At 42.5% G+C, this 25,047-nt stretch overlaps 1 protein-coding gene and 1 long non-coding RNA gene across 2 annotated transcripts in view; one reads left to right on the forward strand and one right to left on the reverse strand.

Annotated features, from left to right (window-relative positions):
- LOC142760637 (uncharacterized) overlaps positions 1-25,047 on the reverse strand; it is a 56,663-nt gene that overhangs the window by 29,722 nt on the left and 1,894 nt on the right. The window lies entirely within an intron of this gene.
- RHAG (Rh associated glycoprotein) overlaps positions 21,579-25,047 on the forward strand; it is a 55,798-nt gene continuing 52,329 nt past the window's right edge. The window contains exon 1 of the mRNA XM_075863829.1: positions 21,579-21,771. Coding sequence (XP_075719944.1) covers positions 21,609-21,771 — 163 coding nt within the window. The 5' untranslated portion in view covers positions 21,579-21,608. The remainder of the gene's footprint in view (positions 21,772-25,047) is intronic.

A 25,047-nucleotide genomic window follows, 5' to 3' on the forward strand; every position in this document is an offset into this window, starting at 1 on the left:
GCCCCCGTAGGTAATGCCATACAGCCCCCCATAGGTTATGCCACACAGCCCCCTGTAGGTAGTTCTACACAGGACCCTTTTACATAGCACCCCCCATAGATGGCACCCCCCTACCTTTGTGTAGATAGCGCCACCGTTCCTTTAGAAGTCCCTGACTTCCCTGTCCATATATGAACAGGGAAGTCAGGGACTTATCCTGGAGCGGAAACACCGGCCACATGTTTGGGGATTCCGCTTCAGAAATCCCAGACGTCACTATGTCCATATATGGACAGTGAAGTCAGGGACTTCTCCTGGAGCGGAATCCCCAATCCCCAGCCACAGCGTTGTGGAAGCTGTGCCCGGGGATTGGGGATTCCGCTCCTACAGGGAGCAAAAAAATACCCTCCTCCTCACATGCACTTCGCACTGTAAGGAGGAGGAGAGAGAAAGCGACGGAAGACACGGCCGTCACTCGGAGCATATTAGAGTGATGGCCGTATATTACCCGGCCCCATAGACTTCTATGGGAGCCGGGCGGCCGGGAGAACGGTTGAAAATAGTACATATCCCACTTTTTGACTGGGCCGTCAAAAAATCGGTCGTGTGAATAGCCCCATTTGGGAACTATTGTTCCTACTTCGGCCATGTGACGGCCGTTTTCTGAACAGCCGTCACACGGCCGGGTATCCCTGTGGTGTGAATAGGGCCTAAGGCGCCAAGGAATAGTTAACTTGCACCACGCTCACTGTAGGTGGGTGTAGTAAATTTCTGAAGAGCCCCCATAAAAATCACTGGGTCCAGAGTTACTAGAGGCTACCGCAGGGACTTACTTACATAAATAGTGCAGCAGGGTGTACCTGACAACTGAAATGTTAGGCCTAGTTCACACAGAGTTTTTTTGGCGCTGTTTTTGACACAGAAACTGTGTCAGAAACCGCGCCAAAAAACGTCCGAAATCGCCTCCCATTGATTTCAATGGGAGGCGGAGGCGTGTTTTTTCCGCGTGACATGCTCTTTCTTCCCGCAGTTCCGTTTCTGACCTCCCATTGAAATGAATGGGAGGCAGAGAAAGAGTTTAAACCGTGGCAAAGAAAGTGCAACCAGGTCAAAATTTGCTAGCAAAAAATTCAGTGTGAACATACCCTTAAAATCACAGTTTCCTAGCGGTCTCCTCACACACAAGGTTCATTCACACTATGAGAATTGCTAACTCTAAATATTGCAGGAAATAACAGTACAAAATAAACAGTTTGACACTCCTTTCAACCACCCTTTAGGCCCTGTTCACGCGGCAGAAATCTCTCTCTCTCTCTCTCTCTCTCTCTCTCTCTCTCTCTCTCACTTATTCGGGCTGCTGGGATATGTAGTTCTGTCCTCCTGCATAAAACTTGCACAGTCCTTCCACGGACTATTTACGGCAGGTTCATACTGACATAAAGTCTGCTGGTATAACAGTCTCTGCACTGAAAATTGTAGTCTTCACCCCTCGGTTTAGTCTGCTATAGGAGGCCTTAATGCTATATATTTGCTTTATAATCCAGAATATTTGATAATCTATCAGGTGCCATTTATGCTGAATTTTAGAATTATACATAAACGTATTTACAGGAGCCACCAACAAAGCTATTAGGGTATGTTCACACGGCTTATTTTGGGCTGTTTTTTGGGCTGTATATGCCCGAAAAACGGATGAATATTCGGAAACAGAATGCCTTCAAACATCTTCCCATTGATTCAAATGGGAAAAACAGCATTCTGTTCTGACGGGCCTTTTTTTTATGCGGCCGTTTTGAAAAGCGGCCGCGTAAAAAAACTTCCGCGAAAAAGAAGTGCATGTCACTTCTTCAGCAGTTTTTGGAGCCGTTTTTCATTGACTCTATAGAAAAACAGCTCCAAAAACGGCCGTAAAAACCTCTGCGAAAAACGCAAGTTGCTTAAAAAATGTCTGAAAATCAGGAGCTGTTTTCCCTTGAAAACAGCTCCGTATTTTCAGATGTTTTTTGCTAAGCGTGTGAACATACCCTAACTAATCCACTACAAACAGATTCTGCTCCGTAAAGGTTTCGATTTGTGTCAGACTGAGCGAATTTTAACATCTCCTTATCTTTAAGACATTCCAAGAAACTGCGAGAATGATAACACAGACAGTTACAGTCACCAGACATGTATCCACTAAAAAAAGACTAAAAACGTTTAATAAAATATCCCAAATCCACTGTAAATAATATACATATTATTATATTATAATGGTTAGAATAATATAATAGGAAGAAAAGGAAGAAGATAACAAAACAATTGGTGGTAAGCTACCAATCAGAATCCACCTCTCATATTTCAGGGGCCCTTTTCAAAGTGAAAGAAGCAATCTGATTGGTTGCTATTGGCAAATGCTCCACTTTCCATTTGCAGCAGTTTTTATGTTCGTAGTTCCAAACTCTTGATTAGAGATGAGCAAATAAATTCAAAATTAATTAAACTAGTAAAAACTTCCCAAAAGTTTCGGATTCAGCAAAATCTGAAACTTTTGGGGTTTACGGCTCATGAATTGGCAAAATGGCAGACACTGGCCGCCATTTTACAGATTAAGAAAAAGGAAGAGGGGAGAAAAGGAGATTAAAAAAATACCATACTCACCTGGCCTCCTGTAGCGACGTGTCCCTGCTGGCCTCCTCAGATGACATAACCTAGTCCTTGTGACCACTGCAGCCAATCACAAGCCTAGAAAATGTGCAAATTTATTCGGACCAATCGAATTGGACAGCCGATTCCATAGAAACTCACCCGAAACAAATTTCTGGAAATCTTTACTCTTGATCTTTTATCTCGTAGCTCATTGTGAATTATGTCATATCTGCCATATTTTGAGAAGGGAAAGTAAGGATATTTAGAAATTTGGCATATAAAAATGTTTGGTCTTATGCCACCCCAATTTATATAGAACATGCCCCCAACCTTTGCCATTTAAATCTCAAATAATGAATGTGACCCAGATCAGAACCCCTAAACTAATACAGTCCCCAGGACAGACCCCTAAATAGGTAGACGATAAGGCAGCACTCCAATAAATATTCAGTCTTGCTTTGTTCTCCCTTGTTAAAAATACCCCTTCATGGAGCTATTCTCAAACCTTGTTGGAGTGCTGCCTTATATTCTACCTATTTTATCTACATCGAGCGGTAAAATTTGGAGTTGGGTTTCCCGTGGTTTTGCATAGTATGCCGGACCCTCTAAAAAAGTACACAGCCCAGACTACATCCCCTAAATACAGTCATCAGACCCCCTATAAAGACCAGTCCCGCTAAGTACATGTTTTCTTAAGCAACCCTAACCTGAGGTCCCCTCGCGTGTAATTAAAGAGTTACACGATCGGTGACTTGATGTCAGTATAAATACACTTGTTCTGAAAGACCCCGGAGTCTACAACATGAAGACCAAGGAGCTCTGCATAGAGTTTGGTTGTAAAAAAAAAAACATATTCAAAATTCTGATCATCCCACGGAGCACCATTAAATCCATTATAACAAAATGGAAAGAATATGGCACAACTACAAACCTAATAAACCTACAAGAAATCTCAAAACAAGGTAGAAAATAAGGGGAGTCCCCAACAAACCTCAGAAACAACCTAAAAAGCACAAAAGCGCAGGGGACATAACACCCAAATAGAGTTTAAGGATAAATCACTGCCACATATTGTAAAAAATATACATCTTTATTAATACAAAACAATACATGGTATCACAGTAATAAATTTAATAGAATAAAGCGGGTCATACATGGAGAGCAATAACGATCAGGTATAGATGACAACATACCATGAGGAGAACAGAGACAACCAATCTCGAAAACGTCCCATATCTAACATGCCATGAATATCAAAAATATATAAAAAGGTATTGCAAAAGCCTGAAAGGCAAATATATGCAGGATAGCTATATGGGTCCAATGGATCCTACCTAATGAAACACATGCATAGCAGACATACGCTGCAAGAATAACAGCGCATATACCGAAAAGCTAATGCATGTAACATCCAAAATATTGCAAGAACGACATACCTATAGACAGGGTATAACGGTTCTCCCCGGTTTGTTCGTGGATCCTCGGTGTCGTCTGGGAGATGGTGCTTGAAACCCAGGCAACGCTTGGCACAGCGGGTAGAGGCGGTCGGATGGATAGGCAGAAGTCAGGACAGGCAGCAGACGTCTTAACGGGTATGGCAGCAATAGGTCAAGGCAGGCGGCAGGCGTCGTAACGGGTATGGATAGCAATAGGTCAAGGCAGGCGGCAGACAAGGATAGTCAAGTTCAGGAAGAGGTTAGTAACAGTAAATCCAGACAAAAGGCAGAAGGGACAGAAACAGGGAACCAGGGCACAGGGAAACTCACGGGGAACTTGGTTGAACAAGCATGGATGCAAAGAAGGAGGAACCTTAAATAGGAAGTCTTTAGGAATTAACGCGCGCGCTGGCCCTTTAAGACAGGACAAGTCAGCGCGTGCGCCCTCTAGTGACTGCAGCCGCACATCGAGGATGACGGCCGCGGAGGGAGGTAAGGGATGCACTTACCTGACGCCGTCCAGGGCCAGCAGAGCGTCCGGATCGGGTAAGTGGAGCTCCGGATGATCATGTGGCAACGGAGGACGACAGAACCGGAGCAGAGGCCGTGGGGATGGCGGGGAACGGCGCGGCAGCCGTTACAGTACTCCCCCTTTACGCCCCCTCTTTTTAGGCTTGCTTGGAAACCTTCGCTCAAAGTCCTTGATGAGAGCTGGGGCGTTAATATTCTCCACGGGCTCCCATGATCTCTCCTGAGGACCATAATCGTTCCAGTCCACTAAGCACCATAATCTCCCCCGTGATCGTTTGACATCCAGGATCTCTTGAATTTCAAATTCGGCATCAACCGCTGGTACAGGATGGACAGGAATTTTCTTTTAAAAACGGTTGAGTATAGTGGGTTTCAGCAGAGAAATGTGGAAGGAGTTAGAGATTTTCAGAGACTGAGGAAGGTGAAGTTTGAATGTTACTGGATTAATTTGTTTAGTTATTTCATAGGGGCCCAGAAACCGAGGAGCTAGCTTGTAACAAGGGATCTTCAGACGTATGTACCGGGTGGACAGCCAGACTTTATCCCCAGGAAGGAGCTGCTGTGGTATCCTGCATCTTTTATCCGCGTCTCTCTTAAACCTGGCTACGGCTTTGTGGATGGAGTCCTTGGACTTCTGCCAAATCCGTACAAAGTCGCGGTGGACCGTGTTAGCAGCTGGAACCTCAGAAGGCACAGAGACTGGTAGGAGAATTTCTGGGTGCTGGCCATACACCAAGAAGAAGGGAGAAGAGCGGGTAGATTCCCCCGTATGGTTGTTGTAGGCAAATTCGGCTCATGGAAGCAGACCTGCCCAGTCGTCTTGTCGCGGAGACACAAAATACCTGACGAAACTTTCAAGTATTTGGTTTATCCGCTCTACTTGACCATTGGATTTGGGATGGTACGCGGAAGAGAATTTGACCTCCAGCAGTTTGCACAAGGCTCTCCAGAACTTGGATGTGAACTGAACTCCTCTGTCAGAAACAATATGCTTAGGAAGACCATGCAGGCGAAAGATGTGCTTGATAAACACCGTTCCCAGTCGGGAAGATGACGGAAGGCCTGAGAGAGGCGCGCCATCTTGAAAAAGCGATCCACCGCAACCCAGATCACGGTACACCCAGCAGAACTAGGCAGATCGGTGATGAAGTCCATGGCAATGTGCGACCAGGGAAAGTCAGGCACAGGCAGGGGGTGCAAAAGGCCAGCAGGTCTTGAATGGGAGACTTTATTTTGAGAGCAGGTGGAGCAGGCAGAAACAAAGTCTTTAGTGTCTTGGGACATGGAAGGCCACCAGTACTGACGGCCAATCAAATTGAGAGTAGTTTTGATGCCAGGGTGCCCAGAAACCCTGGAGGTATGACCCCAACGAAGAACACAATCCTTTTGTTTAGGGAGTACGTAGGTCTTTCCTCTAGGAATGTGTACCACTTCAGCTGGAGCAGCGATCACAATACGTTTAGGATCTATAATAAACTTTGAGCTGGGCTCTTGGTCTGTGGGGTCAAAACAGCGAGATAAAGTGTCAGCCTTAGTTTTCTTTCCAGCGGGTCTGTAGTGAAGCTGAAAATCGAATCTGGAGAAGAATACAGCCCACCGAGCTTGACGAGAGTTTAGGCTTTGAGCAGTCTGTAAGCATATGAGGTTCTTATGATCTGTGTAAATGATGATGGGATACCGTGCACCCTCAAGCAAATGTCTCCATTTCTCCAGGGCCAATTTAATAGCTAAAAGTTCTTTATCTCCAATTCCATAATTTCTTTCAGCGGATGTGAACGATTTGGAGAAAAAACCGCAGGCCACTAGTCTCCCTCTACAAGTCTTTTGTGAAAGAACAGCTGCGACTCCCACAGATGAAGCATCGACCTCCAGAACAAAGGGTTTGGTGGAATCCGGTCTATGTAGGACTGAAGCAGAAGAGAAGGCAACTTTAAGAGCTTGGAATGCGGCTTCAGCCTCCGTGGTCCAGTCTTTAGCATTAACCCCTTTTTTTGGTCAGAGCAGAAATAGAAGCTGTCATAGAGGAGAAATGAGGAATAAACTGGCGGTAATAATTTGCAAATCCCAGCAGGCGTTGGATCACTTTGAGTCCTTGTGGACGAGGCCAGTTGAGAATAGAAGATAGCTTGTCTGGATCCATTTGAAGACCCTGGTCGGAAATGACATACCCTAAGAAAGGCAGGCTGGTTCTCTCGAAGAGGCATTTCTCTAGCTTGGCAAACAGAGTTCTCTCGCAGACGCTGTAACACTTGGCGCACATGCATACGATGAGTTTGAATAGTGGGAGAAAAGATTAAAATGTAATCTAGGTATGCCACCACACAGCTGTACAACAGATCTCGAAAAATGGCATTAACAAAAGCCTGGAAAACCGCAGGAGCATTACAAAGTCCAAAGGGCACGACGAGGTATTCAAAATGCCCATCACGAGTGTTGAAGGCGGTTTTCCATTCGTCCTCCTCGCGGATACGGATGAGGTTATAAGCTCCGCGAAGGTCTAGTTTGGTGAAGATTTTCGCCCCCTGTAGGCGGTCAAAGAGTTCTGAGATCAATGGTAATGGGTACTTGTTCTTTAACGTGATCATTCAATCCTCGGTAATCAATACAAGGACGCAGGGAGCAGTCTTTTTTTCCCATAAAGAAAAACCCTGCGCCAGCAGGAGAGGAGGACTTATGGATGAATCCTCTCTCCAGATTTTCTTGGATATACCAAGATATGGCCTCAGTCTCGGGCAAGGACAAAGGGTAGACTCTACCTCTGGGAGGCGGGGCGTTGGGGACCAGGTCTATGGCACAGACGTATGGCCTGTGAGGAGGCAGCGATTCAGCTTGTTGTTTACAGAAGACATCCGAGAAGCTTCTGTATGGAGTAGGAAGTCCTGCTGAGTTAGGTTCTGTAGACTGAGGCATGGGTGGGCGAATAGATTGTAGACAATGTTGGTGACAGAAGTCACTGAAGCGGGTAATTTGACCTCCAGTCCAGTCAATAACAGGAGAGTGCTTCTGCAACCATGGTAGGCCTAGTAGCAAAGGGTTCAGAGAGTTCTTTAAAACATAGAAGGAGATACGTTCCTGGTGCAGTGCCCCTGTTAACAGGAGAATGGGCTTCGTGATGAGATAGGTAGTTTCCTGTAGAAGCCTCCCATCTACAGAAGCAATGAACAACGGTTGGGTTAGTTTTAGCACTGGGATTTGGTAGCGATTTACCAAGGAATGGCACAGAAAATTCCCAGCGGATCCGGAATCTAGAAAGGCAGAAAGTGCTTCCTGCAAAGGACAGCTTCGCTGGTATGGTCATCTTCTGAGAGGAAGGTATTCCACCTAGGGTAGCCTCTCCTACTTGCCCTAGGCGTTGGAGTTTTCCAGCCTCACTGGACAGTCTCTGAGGAAGTGCGTTTTACCACTACAATACAAACATAAATTCAACTTGCGTCTATTCTGGCGCTCCTCAGGCATGAGTCTTGTTCTCTCCACCTGCATGGGTTTGTCCGACCAAGAGGAAGTTGAGGCCAGAAGAGGTCTTTGGAAGGTTGGTGCCAACTGTGATGTCTGATTGCCTCGAGCAGATTCTTGTTGACTCCCACGGAAACGTATATCTATGCGATTAGCTAGAGTAATCAGGTCATCGAAGGACGGTGGAAGGTCTCGGCCCGCAAGTTCATCCTTGATTCGGCCCGCCAGACCCTCCCAGAATGTCGATACCAACGCCTCATTATTCCACTGGAGTTGAGTAGCCAGGGTGCGAAATTGAATGGCGTATTGGCCTACTGTGGAGGTTCCTTGCCGAAGCTTGAGTAGAGAAGAAGCTGCAGAAGACGCTCGACCCGGTTCTTCAAACACCCTTTTAAACGTGGAGAGAAAGTTCTGAATGGTGTACATGATGGGGTCGTTTCACTCCCACAAAGAGCGATGCCCAAGCCAGCGCTTCACCAGACAGCAGGGACAGGATATAGGCCACCTTAGCCCGGTCTGAGGAGAAATGATGCGCCATGACTTCAAAGTGGATGGTGCATTGGTTAACAAATCCCCTGAAGGTCTTGGGGTCTCCCTCATAGCAGGCAGGCGTAGGTAAATGTAGTCCAGGACTGTAGACAGGAGCTTGCGGTGGTGGTGGTATCAGAGGCGCTAGTTCGTTCAAACGAGTGGACACATTCTGCAGTAGCTGAAACAGCTGATCTTGGCGGACTCGTTGTCTGGAAAGCTCCTGAGCCATATCTGCCGTATCAGGCAGGGCTGTGTCAAAGGGATCTATGGCTTGTTCAACCTATAATGGTTCTCACCAGTTTGTTCGTGGATCCTCGGTGTCATCTGGGAGATGGTGCTTGGAACCCAGGCAATGCTTGGCACAGCAGGTAGAGGCGGTCGGATGGACAGTCAGAAATCAGGAAAGGCAGCAGACGTCGTAACGGGTATGGCAGCAATAGGTCAAGGCAGGCGGCAGGCGGCGTAATGGGTATGGATAGCAATAGGTCAAGGCAGGCGGCAGACAAGGATAGTCAAGTTCAGGCAGAGGTCAGTAACAGGAAATCCAGACAAAAGGCAGAAGGGATGGAAACAGGGAACCAGGGCACACGGAAACTCACGGGGGAACTTGGTTGAACAAGCATGGATGCAAAGAAGGAGGAACCTTAAATAGGAAGTCTTTAGGAATTAAGGTGCGCGCTTGCCCTTTAAGACAGGACGAGTCAGCGCTCTTGCCCTCCAGTGACTGCAGCCGCACATCGAGGATGACGGCCAGGAAAGGAAGGTAAGGGATGCACTTACCTGACGCCGTCCAGGGCCAGCAGAGCGTCCGGATCGGGTAAGTGGAGCTCGGGATGAGCATGTGGTAACGGAGGACGCCGGAACCGGAGTAGAGGCCGTGGAGACGGCGGGGAACGGGGCGGCAGCCGTTACACATGGTGAAGGCAGGGGACGTGAAGAGATATGGCACAAGAAGCGCCTTGACGCGTGTTTCACCCAAGACTGGCTTCGTCAGGAGGCTGACTAAGTTAAAATCCAGGGGGTTTAGATAGTGATGCTGGCGGCAAAATTCAATTGATAACACCTGTGGACTGCACATACAGGCGGCGCTCAGTGTACATGATGCGAGTCCCACATTACCGGAAAGCGCCACATGTCCACGTCGTGACGGTGCGTCTCATCAAATGACGATGGACGCACATCACCATAGTGACATAAACACAAAGTAATGGGTGAATAAAGGTTTTTCTACATTTTGAAAGTGCTGCCTCCTTGTCCATTTTTCTGCCGTAAACACAAAGTAAGGCACTCCGGAATACGGCAACCACAGCGCATGCGCTAATGAGTGCCTGTGCAAATAGTGCACAGACTCTATCAAGAAATAGAATAGCAGCAATGCAATAATCCCATATACAAACATGATTACAAAAAGATAAAGTATAAACAAAGTTTTATACAGTGCCTAGAATAAAAGAAAATAATAAAAAATAATAATAGAAAAAATAAAAAATAAATAAAAGATATGTTAAATACTCTGTCAAAAAAATAATATAAAGTAATACAGGAATACATATGAAACATAAATAAAAATTTGTAGAGATATATTATTTTATATAGTATATAAATAATACATAAATACCAAAAAATATACATATGAATAAATACAAAAATATGAATAATAAACACTAATAAATAAACAATACATATAATACATAATATACAGTATATATATATATATATATATATATATATATATATATATATATATATATGCATTAAATAAACAACATAAAAATGGGTGACATGTACATATATAAATAAGTATACGAAGTGAAAAAAATAGTGGTTACTATAAATGTAAGTATGTATACAGAAAAATATACTGCATTCCAAATTATGCAAATGTTATTTTTCACTGATTTTCCTAAATAGTCGATGCAAATGACAGTCAGTATAATCTTCAAGCCATCAACCGTTGGAGTATAATGCAAGTTTTATTGACCAAATCTCCTAATGATAACAAATTTTTTTTAGAAGTAAAAAACTCAAAATGCACTGTTTCACAACAGAGATCAAAACATTTTTAAGGTTGTAAAGAGAACTAAAATGGTAATTTGTTGAATTTGCAGCATCAGGAGGTCATATTTACAGACATCATAAGCTCTTTCAATAGAAAAAAACTTAACAGGCCAAGTTACATGTTAACATAGGACCCCTTCTCTGATATCACCTTCACAATTCTTGCATCCATTGAATTTGTGAGTATTTGGACAGTTTCTGCTTGAATATCTTTGCAGGATGTCAGAATAGCCTCCCAGAGCTTCTGTTTTGATGTGAACTGCCTCCCACCCTCATAGATATTTTGCTTGAGGCTGCTCCAAAGGTTCTCAATAGGGTTGAGGTCAGGGGAACATGGGGGCCACACCATGAGTTTCTCTCCTTTTATACCCATAGCAGCCAATGATACAGAGGTATTCTCTGCAGCATGAGATGGTGCATTGTCATGCATGAAGATAATTTTTCTACGGAAGGCACGGTTCTTCTTTTTGTACCACGAAAGAAAGTGGTCAGTCATAAACTCTACGTACTTTGCAGAGGTAAATTTTCACACCGTCAGGGACCCTAAAGGGGCCTACCAGCACTCTCCCCATGATTCCAGCCTAAAACATGACTCCGCCACCTTCTTGCTGACGTCGCAGCCTTATTGGGACATGGTGGCCATTCACCAACCATCCACTACTCCATCCATCTGGACCATCCAGGGTTGCACGGCACTCATCAGTAAACAACACGGTTTGAAAATTAGTCTTCATGTATTTCTGAGCCCACTGCAACCGTTTCTGCTTATGAGAATTGTTTAGGGGTGGCCGAATAATAGTTTTTTGCACACTTGCAAACCTCTGGAGGATTCTACACCTTGAGGTTCGCGGGATTCCAGAGGCACCAGCGGCTTCAAATACCTGTTTGCTGCTTTGCAATGGCATTTTAGCAGCTGCTCTCCTAATCCTATTAATTTGTCTGGCAGAAACCTTCCTCATTATGCCTTTATCTGAACGAACCCGTCTGTGCTCTGAATCAGCCACAAATCTTTTCACAGTACGATGATCACGCTTAAGTTTTCTTGAAGTATCCAATGTTTTCATACCTTGTCCAAGGTATTGAACTATTTCACGCTTTTCGGCAGCAGAGAGATCCTTTTTCTTTCCCATATTGCTTGAAACCTGTGGCCTGCTTAATAATGTGGAACGTCCTTCTTAAGTAGTTTTCCTTTGATTGGGCACACCTGGAAAACTAATTATCACAGGTGTCTGAGATTGATTACAATGATCGAAAGAGCCCTAAGACACAATATCATCCATGAGTTTAATTGAAAAACTAATAATGAAATGTTTATAAAACTTAAATCCAATGTACATAATAATTTGGAACACTGTATATATACAGTGGAGGAAATAAGTATTTGATCCCTTGCTGATTTTGTTAGTTTGCCCACTGTCAAAGTCATGAACAGTCTAGAATTTTTAGGCTAGGTTAATTTTACCAGTGAGAGATAGATTATATAAAAAAAAAAAAAGAAAATCACATTGTCAAAATTATATATATTTATTAGCATTTTGCACAGAGAAATAAGTATTTGATCCCCTACCAACCATTAAGAGTTCAGCCTCCTCCAGACCAGTTACACGCTCCAAATCAACTTGGTGCCTGCATTAAAGACAGCTGTCTTAAATGGTCACCTGTATAAAAGACTCCTGTCCACAGACTCAATTAATCAGTCTGAATCTAACCTCTACAACATGGGCAAGACCAAAGAGCTTTCTAAGGATGTCAGGGACAAGATCATAGACCTGCACAAGGCTGGAATGGGCTACAAAACCATAAGTAAGACGCTGGGTGAGAAGGAGACAACTGTTGGTGCAATAGTAAGAAAATGGAAGACATACAAAATGACTGTCAATCAACATCGATCTGGGGCTCCATGCAAAATCTCACCTTGTGGGGTATCCTTTATCCTGAGGAAGGTGAGAGCTCAGCCGAAAACTACATGGGGGGGGGGGGGAAACTTGTTAATGATCTCAAGGCAGCTGGGACCACAGTCACCAAGAAACCCATTGGTAACACATTACGCCGTAATGGATTAAAATCCTGCAGTACCCGCAAGGTCCCCCTGCTCAAGAAGGCACATGTACAGGCCCGTCTGAAGTTTGCAAATGAACATCTGGATGATTCTGAGAGTGATTGGGAGAAGGTGCTGTGGTCAGATGAGACTAAAATTGAGCTCTTTGGCATTAACTCAACTCGTCGTGTTTGGAGGAAGAGAAATGCTGCCTATGACCCAAAGAACACCGTCCCCACTGTCAAGCATGGAGGTGGAAACATTATGTTTTGGGGGTGTTTCTCTGCTAAGGGCACAGGACTACTTCACGACATCAATGGGAGAATGGATGAAGCCATGTACCGTCAAATCCTGAGTGACAACCTCCTTCCCTCCACCAGGACATTAAAAATTGCTCGTGGCTGGGTCTTCCAGCACGACAATGACCCGAAACATACAGCCAAGGCAACAAAGGAGTGGCTCAAAAAGAATCACATTAAGGTCATGGAGTGGCCTAGCTAGTCTCCAGACCTTAATCCCATCGAAAACTTATGGAGGGAGCTGAAGATCCGAGTTGCCAAGCGACAGCCTTGAAATCTTAATGATTTACAGATGATCTGCAAAGAGGAGTGGGCCAAAATTCCATCTAACATGTGTGCAAACCTCATCATCAACTACAAAAAATGTCTGACTGCTGTGCTTGCCAACAAGGGTTTTGCCACCAAGTATTAAGTCTTGTTTGCCAAAGGGATCAAATACTTATTTCTCTGTGCACAATGCAAATAAATATATATAATTTTGACAATGTGATTTTCTGTTTTTTTTTTTAAATATAATCTATCTCTCACTGGTAAAATTAACCTAGCCTAAAAATTCTAGACTGTTCATGTCTTTGACACTGGGCAAACTTACAAAATCAGCAAGGGATCAAATACTTATTTCCTTCACTGTATATACACTACCGTTCAAAAGTTTGGGGTCACCCAGACAATTTTGAGTTTTCCATGAAAGCTCACACTTATATTTATCAAATGAGTTGCAAAATGACTAGAAAATATAGTCAAGACATTGACAAGGTTAGAAATAATGATTTTTATTTGAAATAATAATTTTCTCCTTCAAAGTTTGCTTTTGTCAAAGAATGCTCCATTTGCAGCAATTCCAGCATTGCAGACCTTTGGCATTCTAGCTGTTAATTTGCTGAGGTAATCGGGAGGAATGTCACCCCATGCTTCCAGAAGGCCGTCCCACAAGTTGGATTGGCTTGATTGGCACTTCTTGCGTACCATACGGTCAAGCTGCTCCCACAACAGCTCTATGGGGTTGAGATCTGGTGACTGCGCTGGCCACTCCATTACAGATAGAATACCAGCTGCCTGCTTCTCCCCTAAATAGTTCTTGCATCATTTGGAGGTTTGCTTTTGGTCATTGTCCTGTTGTAGGATGAAATTGGCTCCAATCAAGCGCTGTCCACAGGGTATGGCATGGCGTTGCAAAATGGAGTGATAGCTTTCCTTATTCAAAATCCCTTTTACCTTGTACAAATCTCCCACTTTACCAGCACCAAAGCAACCCCAGACCATCACATTACCTCCACCATGCTTGACAGATGGCATCAGGCACTCTTCCAGCATCTTTTCCGTATTTCTGCATCTCATAAATGTTCTTCTGTGTGATCCAAACACCTCAAACTTCGATTTGTCTGTCCATAACACTTTTTTCCAATCTTCATCTGTCCAATGTCTGTGTGCTTTTGCCCATATTAATCTTTTCCTTTTATTAGCCAGTCTCAGATATGGGTTTTTTTTTTTGCCACTCTGCCCTGAAGGCCAGCATCCCGGAGTCGCCTCTTCACTGTAGACGTTGACACTGGCATTTTGCGGGTATTATTTAATGAAGCTGCCAGTTGAGTACCTGTGAGGCGTCTATTTCTCAAACTAGAGACTCTAATGTACTTGTCTTGTTGCTCAGTTGTGCAGCGGGCCCTTCCACTTCTCTTTCTACTCTGGTTAGAGCCTGTTTGTCCTGTCCTCTGAAGGGAGTAGTACACACCGTTGTAGGAAATCTTCCGTTTCTTGGCAATTTCTCGCACGGAATAGCCTTTATTTCTAAGAACAAGAATAGACTGTCGAGTTTCACATGAAAGCTCTCTTTTAATAGCCATTTTGAGAGTTTAATCGAACCCACAAATGTAATGCTCCAGATTCTTAACTAGCCCAAAGGAAGGTGAGTTGTATAGCTCCTCTAAACAGCAAAACTGTTTACAGCGGTGCTAACATAATTGCACAGGGGTTTTCAAGTGTTTTCTAATCATCCATTAGCCTTCTAACACAGTTAGCAAACACAATGTATTTTTGCAAGAAAAGCACAGTTTTTTTCAATGAAGATAACATTAAATTAATCAGAAATACACTCTATACATTGTTAATGTGCAAAATGACTATTTTAGCTGCAAACGTCTGGTTTTTAATGCAATATCTACACAGGTGTATAGAGGCCCATTTCCAGCAACCATCACTCCAGTGTTCTAATGGTACATTGTGTTTGCTAATTGTGTTAGAAGGCTAATGGATGATTAGAAAACACTTGAAAACCCTTGTGCAATTATGTTAGCACCGCTGTAAACAGTTTTGCGGTTTAGAGGAGCTATAAAACTGACCTTCCTTTGAGCTAGTTGAGAATCTGGAGCATTACATTTGTGGGTTCGATTAAACTCTCTAAATGGCTAGAAAAAGAGAGCTTTCATGTGAAACTCGACAGTCTATTCTTGTTCTTATAACTGAAGGCTATTCCATGCGAGAAATTGCCAAGAAATTGAAGATTTCCTACAACGGTGTGTACTACTCCCTTCAGAGGACAGCACAAACAGGCACTAACCAGAGTAGAAAGAGAAGTGGGAGGCCCAGCTGCACAACTGAGCAACAAGACAAGTACATTAGAGTCTCTAGTTTGAGAAATAGACGACTCACAGGTCCTCAACTGGCAGCTTCATTAACCCCTTCCCGACATTTGCCGTACATGTACGTCATGGAAAGCATTGACTTCCCGCATCTTGCCGTACATGTACGCCGAATGTTTGGGACCGACTCAGAAGCTGAGCCGGTGCCATCATCCCCGGATCTCAGCTGTATCTTAAAGCTGACATCCGGCTGTAATGGCGGGGACCGAAATTAGCTTCGATCCCCGCCATTAACCCCTTAAGTGCAGCGCTCAAACGCGATCGCTGCACTTAAGGTGTTTGCAGCTCATCGGAACCCCAGTAATGAAATTGCCGGGGTTCCGGTGGCTGCAATGGCAACCGGAGGCCTAATACTGGCCTCCCGGTCTGCCTAGCACCGAAGCCGGTCAAGATCCGCCCGGCGGCGGAGCCTGATCGGCTTCCGTAGCTGCCGGCAAGATGGCGCCGGGTCAGGAGCTGATCCGGCGTCATCAGCGGTGGAAGTCAGCTGTACTGTACAGCTGACATCCACCTGAAACGGCAAGAACCGGAGCTAACTCTGATCCCTGCCATTAACCCCTTCGATGCAGCAATCAAAAGCGATTGCTGCATCGTAGCGGTTACTAGCAGATCGCCAGCCCTGACAGGCAATCAGGACTGGCGACTGCTGTTATGGCAACAGGAGACACAATGGTCTCCTGCTCTGCCATTACGGAAGCCGATTTAGGCCCCGCCGGGAGGCGAAGCATAATCGGCTTGCTGTCAGTGAATGACTGACAGATCTAATACATTGCACTACATAGGTAGTGCAATGTATTAGAAAAAAAAAAATCTGACCGTTGGACCTTCAAGTCCCCTAGTGGAACTTGAGAAAAAGTGTAAAAAAAGTATAAAAAAAGTGTAAAAAAAAGTGCAAATAATAAAAGTTTGAAAACAATAAAAGTTTCAAGTAATCAAATAAAACACAATCCCCCTTTTACTCTTATCAAGTCCTTTATTATTCAAAAATAATAATAAACCATATGTATTTGGTATCGCCGCGACCGTAACGACCTGATGTATCAAAATATTATATTATTTATTGCACGCGGTGAACAGCGTAAAAAAAACGTAAAAAACGTTACCAGAGTTTCTGTTTTTTAGTCACTTTGCCCTACAAATGTTACAATAAAAAGTGATCAAAAAGTCGCACGTATCCAAAAATGGTACCTATAAAAACTATAGCTCGTCCCGCAAAAAACAAGCCCTCATACACCTCCGTCGACAATAAGATTAAAAAGTTATGGTTCTCACAACTTGGCGACAGAAAAAATACATTATTTTTACAAAAGTAATTTTATTGTGCAAAAAGTTGTAAAACATAAAAAAGTGCTATAAATTAGGTATCGCCGGAATCGTAATGACCCACAGAATAAAGTTAATATGTAGTTTATAATGCGTGGTGAACGCTGTATAAAAAAACCCGAAAAAAGGTGTGCCAGAATTGCGATTTTTTGTTTACCTGGCATCCAAAAAATAGGATAAAAGGTGATCAAAAAGTCGCATGTACCCCAAAATGGTACCAATAATAACTACAGCTCGTCCCGCAACAAACCAGCCCTCATACCACTACGTCTATGAAAAATAAAATTAGTTATGGCTCCAATAAGTCAGGAAATAAAAAAATATGCAGTTGTGCCCGAGGGGAACATTTCTTCTGTTTGAAGAGGCGATTTATCAAGGACCTAAAATTAGGGAACCAGGAAAGGGAGGGCCCAAACATATCCGCTGGAAGCGACGGTGCCCGTATTATACCAGGACAACACTTCCTAGCAAAATTCCCCAAACTACAAAGGCGCGGAGTGTGGACCAAAAGGGGGATAATAAAGGACGCCATATATCAGTGTGACACCGGCCTGTGCAGAAATGATTGTGTCACAACGTAACACACATCTATGGATTATTTTATTGTTTTTTTTTACCCCATTATTATACCACCTGACTATGCCCCTTATATACTTCGCCCGGCTTACATATGTCCTACATTATAAACGGAAACACCAGTAAGACTCCAAACAAAACTACTACCAAGCAAAATCCACGCTCCAAAAGCCAAATGGCATTTCCTCCCATCTGAACCCTACAGCGTGCCCAAACAGCAGTTTCCTTCCACATATATGGCACCGTCATACCCGGGAGAACCCTTTTAGCAATTTTTGGGGTGTGTGTCTCCAGTGGCATAAGCTGGGCACGACATATTTGCCACTGAATGGCATATCTAGGGAAAAATATAAATTTTTAATTTGCACCATCCATAGCGCATTCATTTATGGAAAAGACCTGTGGGGTGAAAATGCCTTGAGGGTGCAGTTTCCATAATGGGTTCACTTCCCAGGGGTTTTTTTTTATTATTTCACATCTGAGCCTCTGCAGTTGTGAACCAATACTTTGTAAATCGCCAAATTAGGCCTCAATTTTACATGGTACGCTTTCACTCCTGAGCCTGGTCGACTGTCCAGGCAAGAGATTAGGGCCACATGTAGGGTGTTTCTAAAACCAGGAAACCCAGCATAATAATTAGAGAGCTGTCTTGTTATGGTGGCACAAGCCGGGCACCACATATTGTCCACATATCTGTGGAAAAAAATCCCATTTTCACTCTGCAACATCGAGTTCACACTAATTTCTACAAAACACCTGCAGGGTTAACATGCTCACTACACCCCTAGGTAAATGCATTGAGGGGTGTAGTTTCCAAAATGGGGTCACTTCTGGGGGGTTTCCACTGTTTTGGGCCCACAGGCGCCCAGAAACCAATCCAGCAACATCTGCACTCCAAATGGCGGTCCTTCCATTCTGAGCCCTGCCATGTGCCCAAACAGCAGTTTATGACCACATATGGGGTATTGCCGTACTCGGTAGAAATTGCTTTACAAATGTTGGGTTCTTTTTTTTCCTTTATTTGTTGCGAAAATGAAAAAATTTGCGCTAAAGCTACGTCTTATTGAAGAAAAAGGATTGTTTTTATTTTCACTGCCCAATTCTAATAAATTCTATGAAACATCTGTGGGGTCAAAATGCTCACTACGCCCCTAGATGAATTCCTCAAGAGGTGTAGTTTCCTAAATGGAGTCCCTTTTTGGGCGTTTTCATTGTTTTGTCCCCTCAGGGGCTTTGCAAATGTGACATGGCCGCCGCAAACCATTCCTGCTCAATGTGATCTCCAAAAGCCAAATAGCGCTCTCTCCCTTCTAAGCCAAGCCGTGTCTCCAAACAGCCGTTTATTACCACATGTGGGGCATTGCTTTACTCGGGAGAGATTGGTTTACACATTTTACGGTGCTTTTTCTCCTTCAGTCCTTGTGGAAATGAGAAAAAATTAGCTAAACCTACATTTTCTTTGAAAAAATTTAGATTGTAATTTTCAGGGCCTATTTCCAATAATTTATGCAAAAAACCTGTTGGGTCAAAACGCTCACTATACCCCTAGATAATTTCCTCAATGGGTGTAGTTTCCAAAATGGGGTCACTTGTGGGGGGTTTCCACTGTTTTGTCCCCTCAGGGGCTTTGTAAATGTGACATGGCCTCCGCAAACCATTCCTGCTAAACTTGAGCTCCAAAAGCCAAATAGCGCTCTTTCCCTTCTCAGCCCTGCCGTGTCTCCAAACAACCGTTTATTACCACATGTGGGGTATTTTTTTACTCCGGATAAATTGCTTTACAAATTTTACGGTGCTTTTTCTCCTTTAGTCCTTGTGGAAATGAGAAAAAATATCGCTAAACCTACATTTTCTTTGAAGAAATGTTGATTTTAATTTTCACGGCCTACTTCCAATAATTTCTGTAAAAAATCTGTGCGGTCAAAATGCTCACTGTACCCCTAGATAATTTCCTTGAGGTGTGTAGTTTCCCAGATGGGGTCACTTTTGGGGGATTTTGACTGTTTTGGCACCGCAAGAGCCCTTCAAACCTGACATGGTGCCTAAAATTTATTCGAACAAAAATAAGGCCCCAAAATCCACTAGGTGTTCCTTTGCTTCGGAGGCCGGTGCTTCAGTCCATTAGCACACTAGAGCCACATGTGGGATATTTCCTAAAACTGCAGAATCTGGGCAACAAATATTGAGTTGCATTTCTCTGGTAAAACCTTCTGTGTTATAAAAAAAATTGTACTAAAAATTTATTTCTGCAAAAAAATATGAAATTTGTAAATTTCACCTCTACTTTGCTTTAATTCCTGTGACATGTGTAAAGGGTTAAGACATTTTCTAAATGCTGTTTTGAATACTTTGAGGGGTGAAGTTTTTAAAATGGGGTGACTTTTTGGGGGTTTCTAATATATAAGGCCCTCAAAGCCACTTCACAACTGAACTGGCCCCTGTAAAAATGGCCTTTTGAAATTTTCTTGAAAATGTGAGAAATTGCTGCTAAAGTTCTAAGCCTTGTGAGGTCATAGAAAAATAAAAGGATGTTCAAAAAACGATGCCAATCTAAAGTAGACATATGGGGGATGTTAATTAGCAACAATTTTGTGTGGTATAACTGCCTGTCTTACAAGCAGATACATTTAAATTGAGAGAAATGCTAATTTTTGCAATTTTTCGCTAAATTTTGGTGTTTTTCACAATTAAATACTGAACATATCGAGCAAATTTTGCCAGTATCTTAAAGTCCAATGTGTCACGAGAAAACAATCTCAGAATCGCTTGGATAGGTGAAAGCATTCCGGAGTTATTACCACATAAAGTGACACATGTCAGATTTGAAAAATGAGGCTCGGTCAGGAAGGTCAAAAGTGGCTAAAGAGGGAAGGGGTTAAATAGTACCCGCAAAACGCCAGTGTCAACGTCTACAGTGAAGAGGCAACTCGGGGATGCTGGCCTTCAGGGCAGACTGGCAAAGAAAAAGCCATATCTGAGACTGGCTAATAAAAGGAAAATATTAAAATGGGCAAAAGCAGACAGACATTGGACAGAGGAAGATTGGAAAAAAGTGTTATGGACAGACGAATCGAAGTTTGAGGTGTTTAGATCATACAGAAGAACATTTGTGAGACGCAGAACAACTGAAAAGATGCTGGAAGAGTGCCTGACACCATCTGTCAAGCATGGTGGAGGTAATGTGATGGTCTGGGGTTGCTTTGGTGCTGGTAAAGTGGGAGATTTGTACAAGGTAAAAGGGATTTTGAATAAGGAAGGCTATCACTCCATTTTGCAACGCCATGCCATACCCTGTGGACAGCGCTTGATTGGAGCCAATTTCATCCTACAACACGACAATGACCCAAAGCACACCTCCAAATGATGCAAGAACTATTTAGGGAAGAAGCAGGCAGCTGCTATTCTATCTGTAATGGAGTGGCCAGCGCAGTCACCAGATCTCAACCCCATAGAGCTGTTGTGGGAGCAGCTTGACCGTATGGTACGCAAGAAGTGCCCATCAAGCCAATCCAACGTGTGGGAGGGCCTTCTGGAAGCATGGGGTGAAATTTCTCCCGATAACCTCAGCAAATTAACAGCTAAAATGCCAAAGGTCTGCAATGCTGTAATTGCTGCAAATGGAGCATTCTTTGACGAATGCAAAGTTTGAAGGAGAAAATTATTATTTGAAATAAAAATCATTATTTCTAACCTTGTCAATGTCTTGACTATATTTTCTAGTCATTTTGCAACTCATTTGATAAATATAAGTGTGAGTTTTCATGGAAAACACAAAATTGTCTGGGTGACCCCAAACTTTTGAACGGTAGTGTGTATATATATATATATATATATATATATATATATATATATATATATATATAGTGTGTGTGTATTTGTGAATGGTCTGTTTTATGTGATACATTCCTTGTTATTTCTTTGTTTTTTTTACTATACATTGTACTTCAAGTTATCACGTACAATGAGAATTTAACTTTGGAGGGAGTGCCTCTCTGACCAGACCCCTTTCTTTCTGCAGTGTCATCCATATCTAGTGAAACCCATTAAATAGAGGCTGCACACTCTTTCTTTATCAGTTTCTTGCAGGACTTGACAAGAACATAGTTACATCACTGTCATTATGTCGTTCGACACTAATATGAGGTTTAAATTTTCCATATTGGCAATTGGACTCCAGATCCTGCTAATAGTTTTATTTGGAATATTTGTACGATATGACACACAAAGTCATTCAACTCCCCACAATGCCACAGACACAGATGATTTTATTGCCCTATATCCATGTAAGTATCACTTTAATTTATTGTTTTGTGTTCTTAAATACATAGGAAATGTTTGCCTGAACTGCTTGTTGCTCTTATCTGTAAGGAAATTTTGCAATTTTTTTTGTAAATTGTATCATTTTTTGGTTTGAATTAATTATTTTCAGTTTTTGAAAAAAAAAAATTAAATTAATTCAATGATTATATATTATTTTAGCTTGTTAATTGATGATTAACATCATGGAATAAAATTAATACAACATAGCAGGTATATAGTCAGTAAAACAAAAATTGTATAACCATTGATATTAAATGCATGTGAAAATGTGATTTAATTTTAATTGATATTAATTAAAATTGAATGTCATTTTTTGTCTAATGCATTTACAACATTTTTAATTCATTTAATTTAATTACTTTTTTTTTAACTATTTCTGTACAATTTACTGCTACTAAGTATTGCTGCCAAAACCAAAATACATCTTATCACAGGAAATATTGCACAAGAAAATAGTCTGACTGTGTCTAATTACATCCATGCATGAAGCAGGATTTCCTCTAAAGTGATAGTTTTCCAAAGACAAATTTTACATTAAGAAAAGAAAAAAAAACTAATGACTTGGTCATAATATAAGATAACATAAGATGTGACATTGGCTAAAGTTTTTATAATTTATTGAAAAAAATAAAATAAAAATAAACAAAAAATAAATAGATAAATATATATATATATACATATATATAAATATATATATATATATATATATATATATATATATATATATATATATATATACATATATATATATATATATATACACAAACATATTTAGACAGATTTAAATTCATGGAGGCATATATTTCTGAATATAATTTAAAATATTGTCCATACGGTTAATGCATAAATGCAATACATTACATGTCAGATGTTATTTCAATACTGTATGTTTTAATCTATTTTAGTGGTTACTGTATATACACATATATGTCAATGCCTTCTACTAGTCAAGAGAATACAGAGGTGTGGTGGCCTGTATAGCCATTCTTTAGCAAGTCTAGTCTATAAACTTTGTACATTGACATCTATTGGCTTTATAGAGGAACACATTTAGCACCTCCATAAAGCAATGGTGTCCAAGACCAGGGACTCTATCAGCAAATACAAGAAATTACAATGTGAGCACAACATTTAAAAACTGTAGCACCCCTATAATTTATAATGTGGAAGGATAAGGAAAGCGGAGAGGTAGATACACATGCAAGGACTTCACAATTTGTTGTTTATGTAGCCCGTACCTAATTTTCTCTAACAACTCATTGGCTTTCCATTCACAGAATTGTACACCCATCATCCATATGCTTAACATATGGACATCTGATATAAAATGGCAATGATCACCCACTACACAGCCCCCTAATTTGGCCTCATACCTAGCTCTTAGCAAATTACCATGGTTGAAAAGACTGATTGGTATACTGACTGGTTGATAGTAGGGTCGCAGGGGGCACTCTGCTACAATTCACCACATAGCTGACCCATTCAGCACATGGAAGAATTGTGTAGTCCATGAAAATGAACTCAAATTGTGTCAAGGGGCAAGGTAGTGGGCATGTTTAATGGTCATACTAACCCAGTTGATGATATGATCATATAGAACACACTTTATATATTCCTGTCTTCAATACCTTAGCACAATGCTAGCCAAGTAGTGGCCCGGGGGTGCATGTGGCCCTCGGCTGCTCTCACTATGACCCTTGGTTCCCCAATTTCTTTTGTGGAAATATCTGTGCACTATAATATAACATCTTCAAACCCAAGTGTCAAATTAAAATGAATTTTACCTACTTTTAGAGGGAATGGACCATCTTATTGGGGTGTGTCTGATTTTTGTAGCAATCTTGAAATGTTTTTAACCAAGAAATTGTATTCCTTTTTTGAATAGAATATTTTTTTGTTATGTATCTTTGTGTGCCTCTCTTATAACCCCACTTTACTTTTCTTTGGTGTTATTGGTATCTTGTGCTGGGGGTAATTATAGAGAACCTCGTATTGATTTCTCATAATCGAGTAGTTCTCTTGTTTCTAAAATTGGATGATCCAACATGTTTTTGATGTGGGCATCACCAGCGCTGTGAAAGGGTTATCCGGCTAAACACATTTATGCCATATATATAGGGTTTGTGGGAGTCTGATTAATAGGACCTCTACTTATACAGAAAATATTTCATGACAGTTTCATGTCCCCTTTAGGGAGATGGCCACACATGCACACTCACCCTCTATTATAATGAATGGGATATATAGATCAGTTGAGCTTAACAGTTGGCATGTCTCCCATAGATTATAATTGAGAGTGACCACATAGTTGCAGCCACCTCTCTGATTCACGGGACAGTATTAGTTTAAAGGTGTCCATACGTGTGATAATATGGAAAGAGCTCCATACATTGATTTTTTATGTATTAAAGTAATAGAGGATGGTCCTATGCTCAGGTTCCTAGAGCAAAGAGCCAGGTCTCAGCAATGGTCAACCTCAGAGCAGTGGCGTAACTACCGCCCCGCTAGCTGCCACTACGGCTGCTACAGCGCGACGCCACTGAACACTACGGCAGAGCAGGGAGGTATCTTCCCACTCTGCCATTAAAGGGGTTGTTCCTACAAAAGACATGTATCCCCTATCCACAGGATAGGGGATACATGTGTGATCGCTGGCAGCGAAAGGGAGAACGGGGGACCGAAAGTCCCCAGAAGTTCTCCATGACAAACCTCGGACTTCCGGGGTCTGTGTCGGCAGCTCCGTAGAAATGAATAGAGCGCCAGTCGCGCTTGTGCGCATGCGTGACCAGCGCTTCTTTCATTTTTATTGAGCTGCGCAGACTCCGGAAGTCAGAGGTTAGTCATGGAGAACTTCGGGGGACTTTCGGTCCCCCGTTCTCCTTATCGCTGCCAGCGATCACACATGTATCCCCTATCCTGTGGATAGGGGATACATGTCTTTTGTAGGACACACTATAGGTCAGATTTTTTTTGGGGTTGGGGCTGTATGGCGTTACCTACAGGGGGGGCTGTATAGCGTTACCTACAGGGGGGCCTGTATGGTGTTACATACAGGGGGGGCTGTATGCCGCTATCTACAGGGGGGGCTGTATAGCGTTACCTACAGGGGGGCTGTATGGCGTTACCTACATGGGGGGCTGTATGGCGCTATCTACAGGGGGCTGTATGCCGTTATCTACTGGGGGGGCTGTATGGTGCTATCTACAGGGGGGCTGTATGGCGTTATCTACAGGGGGGGC

Source organism: Rhinoderma darwinii, chromosome 4 (genome assembly GCF_050947455.1).
Source record: "Rhinoderma darwinii isolate aRhiDar2 chromosome 4, aRhiDar2.hap1, whole genome shotgun sequence".
In the NCBI taxonomy this organism is placed as follows: Eukaryota; Metazoa; Chordata; class Amphibia; order Anura; family Rhinodermatidae; genus Rhinoderma; species Rhinoderma darwinii.